Raw genomic sequence first — 13,691 nt, forward strand, 5'->3', positions numbered from 1 at the left:
ATGTTGTCATGGCGGGTTGTTATGTTTCCTAATAATAACTTACACTCTGACCAAGACTCTTACTTGGGCTGGCGCATGCGTGCGGTGCGGTGCAAAGGTAGCCTAATGGACTCTTGTGGCCATATGAACCCGGTGTCTGACTTAGTTTACATCTTCGCCACATGGGCATAACAGTCCACAGCACAACACAGTCCTCAACACACCGTTCAATACAACACATTAATATACAATATATAGGCCTACAAAGGCGTTAATACATCGTTAAATATAGCCTACCCTACAAATGATTCATTTAAAATCTATTCTTAAATCTGTATTTTGTTTATTGGATTGTATTGCTGTCTGTTTTTACGTATTTCTAGCATAGTAATTCTACTTGTATGGTAGGCTTATTGTATGGTAATGTGTAGTTCCCGCTAGTGTTGATTTTGTTGATTGACCAAATGTTTTAACCTATTGCTGATATCATTTTATCCTGATTTAACCATAAAAAATGTATATGTTTAAAGGTGGATTAATATGTCGGCTACTGTCTCTGACATTTGAAAACAAAATATGCCTAAATAGATGAATAAATAAATTCAGCATAGTTAAATAAACTTGCCTAATTACATAAAAAAAACGTACAAAGTAATAACACATACCCTAATCATGTGAAGCATTTCCAGGCTTCCTGGAAACTGAAACAACACCGTTCCAGTCTGAAACGGCAGTAGGCCCCTCCTATTTAGATATAAAAAGGGAAGAAGAGAGGAGAAAGGATGTCGAGATGAAACCATGTGGCATTTCTATTTTTTTATATATTTGAAATGGGACAGATACAAGCAAGTTGACATATTGACATAACTACGCCTGCTCCAAAGCCTGCAAAAATATGGTTCAACTGTATTTATAAACATAAACAGCTCGGCCTATAGGCATATACCAAGTGTTTTCCACTAAACCAATCTATTTGATTAGTGGTCTGTAAATGTTTCGTTCACGTGAGGATTTCGATTAAATTCCAGTCCCAATGGAAGGAAGCATAGAGGTTTTAGCAACAAAACAACTCAAGAATTGAAAGACGAGTTCATAATAGTATCTCATCTCAGTTTCACAGGGTCTTTATCACTCTCCAATAAAATATGTGATATTTTCTTTCAAGTAATGTTGACCCTTAAAATTAAAGTTCTTAAAATGTAACTTTAATGCCTAAAGTAAGGGTATTTAGTATATTTATCAAAAATAGTATCGGCTAGTATATTTATCATGAATAGTATAGCCTAGTATATTTATCATGAATAGTATCGGCTAGTATATTTATCATGAATAGTATCGGCTAGTATATTTATCATGAATAGTATAGCCTAGTATATTTATCACGAAGAGTAGAGACTAGTATATTTATCATATAGTAGGCCTGTAGGTTAGTATATTTATTATTAAATGGTTGTAAATGTATTAATGTCAGACGGAATTGATCGTTTATGAGATGATTTACGGTTCAACCTCAATGTGATGTTGATAGGCATGGTTAACTGTATTCGCCGAAATATGATACACTGTAATCGTTATTATAGTATAACCTAGTAGTATAGTGTTATAGTAGTTTACTATTACAGTAGGCGATATGTTATGAGTTGAGCCTGTATGTGTGACTGTTCATTTCTCTGCCGCTGAGATTCTGAGAGTTGGAGCTCATGTCTCTCCGAGCCTTGCGAAGCAGCAGATGGAGACGGTCCATGCTCGATCTCACTGCGCATCTGGCGCTGCGCTTCCCGCCCTGTCCGTGAGGCTGCTCCAGGAGCTAAGCCCTATTAGCACCGTCTACTACGCAACTGGTGCCTCGCGCACACACAGCGCGCTCTGCCGGGTGGAAAACTTAATCCTCACATGCGACAACTGGCCTTCAATCGCGCGGAGGTTTCATCAAGCCTCGAGGCAAAACAATCGAATTACTTAATTTGCTCATGGACATGAGGGCCTTGAGAACTTTATATATATATTTGTTATATTAAACCTTGCATAATGTGTGCATTTCATTATCTTGTTTTGTGGTTGTATGTTCTCATTTGATTACGATATATTTTAGAAGAGATGTAGAATAATATTGTTGAGATGAGAGAGTGTTGTGGTGGTTATTCAGCGATAGGCCTGAGACCTGCAGGAACAGATGGATAAATAGTTTGCTAATTCAAGACTAAGAGTCAATAGCGGCGTCTAACTGGCCTGCCTATCTGTCGGTCTGTCTGTAGCAGCATCTGTGGTCACTGGATATTATAATGACACAGTCTGCACTCTGCACATTAATATCACATCGTTACAGTTTAAACAATAACCGGTTGTTTCTGTTAAACATTGATTAACATGTCCATGTTCCTGTTGGGCAGCCGGTTTCGATAGTGGAGTGGGCGGATGAGTTTAGGGGTCTAGACGCTCCCGGAGTAATTGCGATAATTTGGGTTAAATAATTAGGCTTTGGGCTTTAAAACACTTTAAAAGCACCGTCCTGCCCTCACGTTGACTCACGTTCTGTTCTCCATCCCTCCCTCTGTGTGTGTGTGTTTGTGCGTGTTGGTGTGTCTGAATGTGTTATATCTGACAGACTGCTAGAGTAGTTCAGTACTGAGGCAGACAGAGAGAGCTGCAGGGCCTGACCGGAAGCACAGCCTTCTTCTGTCGTTTCACATTTCTATTTTCCTCTCTTCCCTCCCGAGCCGGCAGGCCCTTGCTCTCAATCCCTCTCTCTCTCTACCCGCCTAACCAGCTCAGGACCACCCTGTGGGCACGCGCCCAGGTGAGTGCGGGTGGTTCGGATCATCATACTGACCGCCGTGTCTCACGCTGATTTCCCGTTCCTAGTCAGTGTCGCCAGCTGACCTCCGTGCACGCCCTGTCACACAATGGAGTCAGAGTCTTGTAGCGGTCTGCTCGAGGGCAACATGGCAGAGGCAGAGGACACTTCCTCTCAGCGCGTGAGCACGGGTTGAAGCGGCTCGATCCAAACCGACAAACGAGACTGAGTTTGTGTCGCCGTTTCCCTCACGAGCTGCAAACCTATCGCCCTTCTGCATGAGCGCAGAGCAGAAACACACACACAAACTTCTCCTGGTAACATCACAAAGCCTCTACAATTGACTGTGAAACGACATTTGTTTTGCCTATAAATGTACGTTATAAATGTCCACGATCCATTCACGACATAAAATAAAAGAAAAAAGAAAATCCAGTGCTGTTAGCAGAAATTATTCCCTGATTATTCTCATTATTTCTCTCCACGAAATGATCTTCCTCCCTGGTATACACTCATTGCATAGCCTAATTTTAATTTCGATCGAAACAAAATATTGTCGCTTAATTCCAAATACATCTGGAGCAGACGTTACTGTTTAATATGGGGTGTATTTGATTTAAAAACAAAGATAATATAATACTAGTAATAATAATAATAAAGGCAATACATAAGTCTATAATAATATATAATATTGATATTAATTACACAACAATAACGATAATAATTCAAATAAAACAATAATAATAATTATAATGGTTGTAGTAATAATAATGTGCTTATTAATTAATAGAGACTTGTTGACGGGGCACGGCTCTGTTTGAAAAAACTAAATAGCCTACATCAAATTACATTAAGTTCAATAGATGAGAAAAAAATATTCTAAAACGAAAATACATGTTTATTTAATAATGATAGCCTATATAAACGTGGGGATGTTTTGAAGTCAACTTACATTTTTGTTGAAAATCCGACTAGTTTTGTAATAGCCTAGGTTTAAGCCATGTGGGTAAAACGAAGAAAGCAAACCGTCTGAAAATACAAACGAGAAAAAAGAAAATGTCCACAAAAATGGTAAAACATTTTGAAAGTGTCGGTTCCTTATTAGGGAAGATACAATATTTATTCCTTGTCTCCTGGGATGGAAACAGCTAGCTCTTCTATTGTCCTCCATCCATTCCTCAGTGCTGATGCTTATTTTTCTAACTATATTATCAGGGGACCACCGACGACATCACAACAGAAATACCCTGCAAGTACAAAATCTGTGCGCCAGCCGGTGTGATGGTACAGAGGGAAAACGCTCGTGTTCCACCAGCTATCCGCGGCTCCGTGCAGGGACTTTTTCCACTTCTCTCGGTTTGGGGATTTTAACGGAAAGCATTTGTTCGATCAGGAGGGAAAGCTGGTTAGCGGAGCAACACCATGTCAGCCACGTTCCCCGGTTTGGTCCATGATGCCGAGGTATTTATTTATTATCACTCTTCATTATCAATAATATTTAGGAATATAATCTACCTGTTATAGTAATCACACCTGTTTGATACATGCAGATTTAAAGTTACAGTAATCACACCTGTTTGATACATGCAGATTTAAAGTAAAATCGTTGTGATGCGTCTCCAGAAAGCAAAGCTTCCCTGGGTAATGGCAGAGGACTGGCTACGGAAAACTGGAGTAATGTTTTTTATTTGTGTGAAGAGTGAGGGAATAAAATGAGGGAGGCAGATGAGGCTTGTGTGTGTAAACCGGTAACGGGTGTGATTATAACATTTAGGGCGGAACACTGGTGGCTTACTCTACTTACCTGCCACCCAGCGCGCGTTCAGAGCTGAGACCCAAATAATAATAGAACAGCACGCGCTCTAAAACGCTGCACTGAAAATGACAGATACCGTGTACAACGCACACACACACTGAGGGCTTGTGCTGCTGTGCGTACCCCTCCCAGGCTCATGGAATCACATTTTCTTCGTGTTTTTTCTAAGAGCTTTGAGTGTTTGAGTTTGAGGTGTTAAAAGAGAGAGAGTGGTAAAGAGAGAGAGATGGTAAATGAAATGACACCGCTGATATTTTCCTTTATTCCTCTCAGATACGTCATGACGGGTCCAACAGTTACCGTCTGATGCAGCTAGGTTGCCTTGAGAGCGTCGCCAACTCCTCGGTGGCTTACAGCTCATCCTCGCCGCTCACAGCCTACCCCGCGGCGGCTACAGAGTTTGCCTCGCCCTACTTCTCCACCAACCACCAGTACACCCCCCTGCACCACCAGTCCTTCCACTATGACTTCCAGCACTCCCACCCAGCCGTGGGCCCAGAGGCGTACGGCCTCAACTCTCTCCACTCCGGGCAGTACTACCAGCAGATTCACCACGCGACCCACGGAGACACAGACTTCATCAACCTGCACAGCGCCCGTGCACTTAAGTCCTCGTGCCTGGACGAGCAGCAGCGGCGCGAGCTGGGCTGCCTGGACGCCTACCGGCGCCATGACCTGTCTTTGATGACGTCACACGGTGGGCAGTACGGCATGCACCACGACCAGAGGCTGCTGCCTGCAGCCGGTCTGGGGCTCCCTCCCCCCGGGGCGGACGACCTGCAGGTACCCCCTCTCCTCTTCTCTCTCCTCTCCTCCACTGTTGTCATTCTGATCAAACACCAACAATTCACACAACAGACATACTGGCTATAGTGCACCACAAAGTTTAATTTCAGACCCTAAATACTAAACCCTAGCCCCTATTTCCTAAAGCCTAGCCACTATCTCCTAAACCCTATTTCCTAACTCCTAAACCCTAACTCTTGTCACTCTCAGAGTCCGTCTGTCTGTCCCGTTCCAAACACAGAGACACGAGGGTATCTCTGCTCTCTCACGCTCTGCAGAACTCCAGTTATTCTGAGTAGGACGAGGAGGGTTCAGTCAAAATAAAAACTGAATATTCCATGACTGAATATGACATTAGGCTGATATTACATTAGATGGAGAGGAATTAAAATATGAAGTAATCTAGAATACAACTGAATAGAATATAATGGGAGAAATTCACTCCCATTATGCAGTCCACCCTCTATTTTACTCAAAATGCACGTGACCTATATTTTACATATTATTTTCGATGTAAAGAAATGGTGTGTGTGTGTGTCCGGCTGGTGAGGCGGTGAAAAGACGCTGGTTCTCTCTTCTCTTCTGAAAGCGGATTAAGGGATTGGGGTTCAGGGCACAATGGGCAGCTCGGGCACGGTAAAGCACCGTAGTTTATCCAATTACCGTTTTAATGTCAATCAACGTGTTCTTTATGCAGCGACATCTGAGCCGCGGCTCTGGTTAAACACACTGCTGCACCAGACAGAACAACCTCCAGTTAAACACTGTGCACGAGACAAAAAAATCTCGTTTTAAACACGTTGCATCATTCCTTTATCGCGTTGTTCATTTCTCAATTTTACCACCAAACTGGTAAGATACCAGAAGTAATTCAACTTGTAGGATACCGGAAGTAATTAAACTACTAGCATAGCATAAGTAATTAAACTACCAGCATACCAGAAGTAATTAAACTACCAGCATACCAGAAGTAATTAAACTACCAGCATACCAGAAATAATTAAACTACCAGCATACCAGAAGTAATTAAACTACCAGCATACCAGAAGTAATTCAAGTAATTCAATAGGTAGAATACCTGAAGAAATTAATCTGCTAGACCTAGATATATATTTGCTTGACTAATAATACTAATATAGGGATATTTGCTAACTACTTGTTTGTGGTATTAATATATGATAATAACTTGTTCATTAATAATATTTATAAAGGGCTATATGATAACTTGTTGAATAATAATTTTAATAGCGTAGCATAGCAAAATAGTCTGCTGATAAGACCTGTAATAATAATAATGGTAATAATAATCACAATAATAACAATAACTAACAATAATAACAAAACCATAATAACAATAATGACAACAACAACTATAATAATAACCATAATAAGAACAACAATAATAATAATAATAATAATAATAATGGAGCTGTTCTAGATCCAAGAGCCTACCATATCTTTCTTTCTGTTGTGAATGTTCTCTTATTTAGGCTATTATGATGGTGATGAGGATAACAGTTATTATTATTCTGATTATTCTGATTCTGATTATTATTATAGATACTAAGAATCTTTATTTAGATGTTAATATATTTCAATATGTCACCATCATTACCACTTTCATTATGTAGATTATCAGACCTTTGAGTGGCGTGTTGGTAAGAAGGGTAACCACACACACACTAACACACAGAAATGCACAAACACGAGCGAGCAAGGGGTCTCTCACACACAAGCCACTAGAAAAGATCTTCGACCTTCTTTAGAAAATAAAGGCACGTGAACCTGAGTAGAACAGATGCAGTCTGTCTCGTGCAGCACATCGCATTTTTGAGCGCCTAAAGAGATTTCCATGCTCAACAAAAGAGCTGCCACACCTTTCCCCCGTCAGGCTCCCTAACTCTTTCTCCTGTTAGACACTTAATGTATGCGAGACCTCTGCGTTTTGTATATTGATTTTATAATCACTTTAGCTTCGGAGTAAAAATTTTCTATACAGCCTTGTTTGTTATAGAGACTTACACGGCCTCTTCGAGAAAGACAGCCGAGTGTTTATTTTAATCAGGGTTGTGTCTGCACCCGGTCCGCTCGCTGCTCACACCGGGGATTAACGGGGTTCTTCTCAATAACAGCTCATGTTCCTCAGTCGTTCGGATGACATCACTGATATCACCATGTGTAACAGGTTCCACATCTGTGGTTAGGATCGGTTATAAGCGGTAACAACAGGTAGGCGCAGGTGTCAAAACACACACACACACACACACACACACACACACACATACACACGCACACACACCACTGTGGGCTGGGCTGAGCGTTCAAGTCAACACTGAGGTTGACGCACTGCGCCAAGCTCGTGTGTGTGTGTTTCTTGATTACGATTCTTGATTGTTTATCACGGAACTTGTACTATTATTATTAATAATAATATGACGCTGTTTCAGGGCTCCGTGGAGGCGCAGTGCGGGCTTGTGCTCAATGGCCAAGGCGGCATCATCCGAAGAGGTAAGACACACCTTACACACACACCTTAAAACCCACACCTTAAACACACATTAACATGAATACCCATCTCCTTCCCTGTCTGGTAAAAATTAATAATCGAAAAGACAAGATGGAAGCATTATCTAAATCAAGGGAAAATATATTTTTGTTGAACTAGACAATTTTATGACACACCACTGTACTATTTTTCATTTTTCTCTCAGTTTGTGTTTAAAATGGTTAAATTAGGATGTCACGTCAATCCAGAAAATTCTACTACTATGCCTCAAGCTGTAAACGCTATCAGTGCACCTTCCATTGTAGAATAGAGTGCGTAATTCTTTCTTGCAGATCTGTCATTCTCCTAACCAACTCTATTATCAAAATCAACAATGAAAAGAAGAAACCCAAATTAATATTGCCTAACAATGATAAAAATGACAGCAACAATAATAATAATAATAACAGGAATAATAATAATACATATAACAATAAGTTATAGTAAGAGTTATAATAACAGAAATAATACGTTATAATTACTGTTGTAATAATAGCAATAATAGTAACAATAATAACAGTAACAATAGTAACAATAATAACAGTAATAATAGTTACAATGATAACAGTAACAATGGTCACAATAATAATAACAACAGTAATAATAATAATAACAACTGTTGTAATAGTAATAATGATAACAATTATAATTACAGTTGTAATAACAGCAGTAGTCGTGATAATAATAACAGTAATAATAGTAACAATAATAACTGTAAAAATAGTAACAATAATAACAGCAATAATAATAACAGTAATAATATTAATAATAATGGCAATTAGTAATATTAATAACAGTAATAATAGTAATAATAAAAACAGTAACAATAGTAACAATAATAACAGTAGCAACAATAACAGTAATAATAACAGCTGTAATAACAGTAATAATAACAGTCACCCAGACAGTTCTAATAACAGTTCTAGTAATCGTAATAATAATAGTTATAATAACAGTAATTCTACTAACAATAACAGTAATAATAACAGTTCTAGTAATCGTAATAATAATAGTTATAATAACAGTAATTCTACTAACAATAACAGTTCTAATAACAGTTCTAGTAATCGTAATAATAATAGTTATAATAACAGTAATAATAACAGTTGTAATAAGAGTAATAATAATTACAGTAATAGTAAAAGTAATAATAACAGTTGTAATAAGAGTAATAATAATAGTTATAATAACAGTTCTAGTAACTGCCGGGGCGGCAGGGTAGCCTAGTGGTTAGAGCGTTGGACTAGTAACCGGAAGGTTGTGAGTTCAAACCCCCGAGCTGACAAGGTACAAATCTGTCGTTCTGCCCCTGAACAGGCAGTTAACCCACTGTTCCCAGGCCGTCATTGAAAATAAGAATTTGTTCTTAACTGACTTGCCTGGTTAAATAAAGGTAAAATAAAATAAATAAAACAGTTCTAGTAACTGTAATAATAATAGTTATAATAACAGTAATAATAACAGTTGTAATAAGAGTAATAATAACAGTCACCCAGACAGTTCTAGTAACTGTAATAATAATAGTTATAATAACAGTAATAATAACAGTTGTAATAAGAGTAATAATAACAGTCACCCAGACAGTTCTAGTAACTGTAATAATAATAGTTATAATAACAGTAATAATAACAGTTGTAATAAGAGTAATAATAAAAGTTATAATAACAGTTCTAGTAACTGTAATAATAATAGTTATAATAACAGTAATAATAACAGTTGTAATAAGAGTAATAATAATTACAGTAATAATAACAATAGTAATTCTAACAGTTATAATGATAGTCGTTTGGTAATTTCATTGTTTGGCCTTCACAGTAATAACATATTTTATTTTTTATGTTATTTCATTGTGTTGGCCTTCACAGTAATGATGGAAGGATGTTTTGGTAATTTTATTGTGTTGGCCTTCACAGTTGTAACTGCAGGATGTTTTGATGTTATTTCATTATGTTGAGCTTCACAGTAATAACAGGATGAAAACTTATGGCTGTTTTTTATTACTTGTTACCTTTGACAAATTGGAAATTAATTGTATAATGAAATATAGCCTAGGGTGTAGAAATAGATCATTAGAACTCTGAAATGTTACTCCTGCTGATTTGAATCCACTAGGCTGTTGACTTTTCCATTTGTTTGTGTGGTAAAGTAAATACAAATGTAAATTAAAAACAAAAATTAGAACATTTAAATAAAAACTTTTAGCTAGAGCTAAAAGGACAACACAAATCAAACGTCTTTCTGGTATTTTTACCGCATCACTTTCTGTTTACGTGAAAGAAGCAAAGAAGGCGTTATTATTCCGTTATTCTCGAGCTATAAACACGTGTAATTTTCCACAGGGCAGCCTGTGTCTAGTTGTTAATGTTTCATAAATCAAATCAAATCAATGTTTATTTGTCACGTGCGCCGAATACAACAGGTGTAGGTAGACCTTACATTGAAATGCTTACTTACAGGCTCTAACCAATAGTGCAAAAAACGTATTAGGTGAATAATAGGTAAGTAAAGAAATAAAAACAACAGTAAAAATACAGTGAAAAATAACAGTAGCGAGGCTATATAAAGTAGCGAGTCTATAACAGTAGCATAAACTGTCTAGGTGTGTGTGTGCTACTGTGTGCTACTGTGTCTAGGTGTTTTTTTGAGGGGGGGGGGGGGGGTTCTGGAAGCTTGATGCGGGAATCTCTCCGCTATCACTTTTGGTTAATGGTGTGTAGGATTTAGCCGCGAGCTCCACTGCTCCAACCATCACAACCAATAATCTTTGCTTTACCTCGCGCTCCGGTATCGATAGCTTCTCTCGCCTCGGGCGGCCGCTTTGATATGCTAATGCGGCGCGGCCCGAATTCAGCTGAGATCATATTAATGTTGTTCTTTCTGACGCCGGCTTTGGCGCCATGAATATTCACACAACCTTTTTCAAAAGAAATGTCTCCAGAAACGCGGCTCCTACTTAGAGCAGTGTCTGTGTTTTAATCACCAGTATCCCACCAAGCCTTCAGCATCTGATCAAGCTTATCACCCTCCACGTGCACGCACCCTCTCTCAGACGGCTGCTGGGTATGTGTGGGCTGTGCTGTCTTGTGACAGGTGCTATAAACATTGTGGTTAAAATAGGAGGAGAATGACATTTGGCCCATGTCTCATTTTCTTTAATTTTCATGGTAAACTTGTAAAAGGCGCTTGATTCCGAGTGTGATCCCGCCGCTGCTCCGCCGCTGCCCGAGGCTACTCTCCGCTGCTTAAATAGAGCTATCGCCTCTGGGCCCACGCGCTCCACCGTACTATCGGCAATAGCTCCTTTTCCATTGCCCGTGGCAACATAAAATACAAACTACTTTGATTCAAAACATTTTTGGAGGAATTACTATGATGTGAACTCACAGCTTTCAGAGATGTGAGCTTGACTGACATGCCAGGCCGGAAACTGTCACACAGCCGGAATTCACACACACAAACGCACACACACGCACACGCACGTACACGTTAGCCTATGACCATATTTAATCCCGTATCAAATAGTGAAAGACTATGGCTGGATTTGCAAGCCTTATTTAAATTAGAGTTAATCAATGTCTGTGTTCTCATTGATAAAGTGTTGTCAGTCCAACCTCCCTGTTACCCTGATGCGATGCCTCCCAGACTGTTAGCAGCTGCTAGAGTTGTTTTGTATTTGTATTTATTAGGGAACATCAATCTTTTAACCTTGTCTAATAAAACGACACATTTTTAATGGTGAGCAAGCGTTGAGCCTTTTCTTTTCCAATTATATTTATCAGGGATCTCCATTAGCTGCAGCCAAGGTAGCAGCTATTCTTCCTGTGGTTTATCAGGAATCCCCATTAGCTGCAGCCAAGGTAGCAGCTTCTCTTCCTGTGGTTTATCAGGGATCCCCATTATCTGCAGCCAAAGTAGCAGCTTCTCTTCCTGTGGTTTATCAGGGATCCCCATTAGCTGCAGCCAAGGTAGCAGCTTCTCTTCCTGTGGTTTATCAGGGATCCCCATTAGCTGCAGCCAAAGTAGCAGCTTCTCTTCCTGTGGTTTATCAGGGATCCCCATTAGCTGCAGCCAAGGTAGCAGCTTCTCTTCCTGGGGTCCAATGTGTTTGGGTTACTTACATTACATATAAAACAAAATATACAAATGTACATCATATAAAATTATTACACCAATACATATATGCAATATAAATGTATAATACCACCAAACAACAATATTACAATGTACGTGTGTGTAGAGTGTGTGTGCTAGTGTGTGTATGTAGCTGTTAGTGTGTCTCTACACAGTCCCTGCTGTTCCATAAGGTGTATTTTCATCTGTTTTGACAATCTGATTCTCCTGCTGCATCAGTTCCCTGATGTGGAATAGAGTTCCATGTAGTCATGGCTCTATGTAGTACTGTGCACCTCCCATAGTCTGTTCTGGACTTGGGGATTGTGAAGAGACCTATGGTGGCATGTCTTGTGGAGTATGCATGGGTGTCTGAGCAGTGTGCAAGTAGTTTAAACAGACAGCTAGGTGCATTCAACATGTCAATACCTCTCATAAATACAAGTAGTGATGAAGTCAATCTCTCCTCCACTTTATTCCATGAGAGATTGACATGCATATTATTAATGTTAGCTCCCCGTATACATTTAAGGACCAGCCGTGTTGCCCTGTTCTGAGACGATTGTAATTTTCCAAATCCCTCTTTGTGGCACCTGACCACATGACTGAACAGTAGTCCAGGTGCAACAAACTAGTGCCTGTAGGACCTGCCTTGTTGATAGTCTTGTTAAGAAGGTAGAGCAGCACTTTATTATGGACAGACTTCTCCCCATCTTAGCTACTGTTGTATCAACATGTTTTGACCATGACAGTTTACAATCCAGGGTTACTCCAAGCAGTTTAGTCACCTCAAATTGCTCAATTTCCACATTATGCATAAAAAGATTTGGTTGAGGTTTAGGGTTAAGTGAATGATTTGTCCCAAATACAAATGCTTTTAGTTTTTGAAATATTTAGGACTAACTTATACCTTACCACCCATTCTAAAACTAACTGTAGCTCTTTCTTAACTTCTCTAGGATAGGGGGCGGGTATTTTGAATTTTGGCATGCCCAAATTCAACTGCCTGCTACTCATCCCCAGAAGATAAGATATGCATATTATGAGTAGATTTGGATATAAAACACTCTGAAGTTTCTAAAACTGTTTGAACTTGCTTGCAGTTCCTACCGTTTCCACTTGATGTCACCAGTCTTTAGAAATTGATTGAGGTTTTTCCTTTGTGTATTGAAGAAGTAGCTCTGTTCAAAACGAGGGTCACTTCATGTGTACTGTTTGATAGAGGAGCGTGACCAGAAAGCTAGCGTCAGTTTGTTTTCTTCCTGTATTGAACCGTGTTCAATTTTGTCGATTATTTACTTAAAAAAATACCTAAAGTTGTATTACAAAAGTAGTTTGAAATGTTTTGGCAAAGTTTACAGGTAAATTTTGAGAAATTTTGTAGTCACGTTGCGCAAGTTTGTAACCAGTGTTTTTCTGGATCAAACGCGCCAAATACATGGACATTTTGGATATATATGGATGGAATTAATCGAACAAAAGGACCATTTGTGATGTTTATGGGACATATTGGATTGCCAACAGAAGAAGATCGCCAAAGTTAAGGCATTATTTATATTTATATTTCTGCGTTTTGTGTCGTGCCTGCAGGGTTGAAATATGTTTTCTCTCTTTTGTTTACGGAGGTGCTATCCTCAGATATTAGCATCGTTTGCTTTCGC

At 39.0% G+C, this 13,691-nt stretch overlaps 1 protein-coding gene across 1 annotated transcript in view; it reads left to right on the top strand.

Annotated features, from left to right (window-relative positions):
• The first annotated feature begins 3,987 nt into the window (after positions 1-3,987).
• LOC109883737 (transcription factor AP-2 delta (activating enhancer binding protein 2 delta)) overlaps positions 3,988-13,691 on the top strand; it is a 52,785-nt gene continuing 43,081 nt past the window's right edge. Inside the window, exons 1-3 of the mRNA XM_031815725.1 lie at positions 3,988-4,234; positions 4,863-5,372; positions 7,823-7,883. Coding sequence (XP_031671585.1) covers positions 4,196-4,234; positions 4,863-5,372; positions 7,823-7,883 — 610 coding nt within the window. The 5' untranslated portion in view covers positions 3,988-4,195. The remainder of the gene's footprint in view (positions 4,235-4,862; positions 5,373-7,822; positions 7,884-13,691) is intronic.

Source organism: Oncorhynchus kisutch, unplaced genomic scaffold (genome assembly GCF_002021735.2).
Source record: "Oncorhynchus kisutch isolate 150728-3 unplaced genomic scaffold, Okis_V2 scaffold524, whole genome shotgun sequence".
Taxonomy (NCBI): domain Eukaryota; kingdom Metazoa; phylum Chordata; class Actinopteri; order Salmoniformes; family Salmonidae; genus Oncorhynchus; species Oncorhynchus kisutch.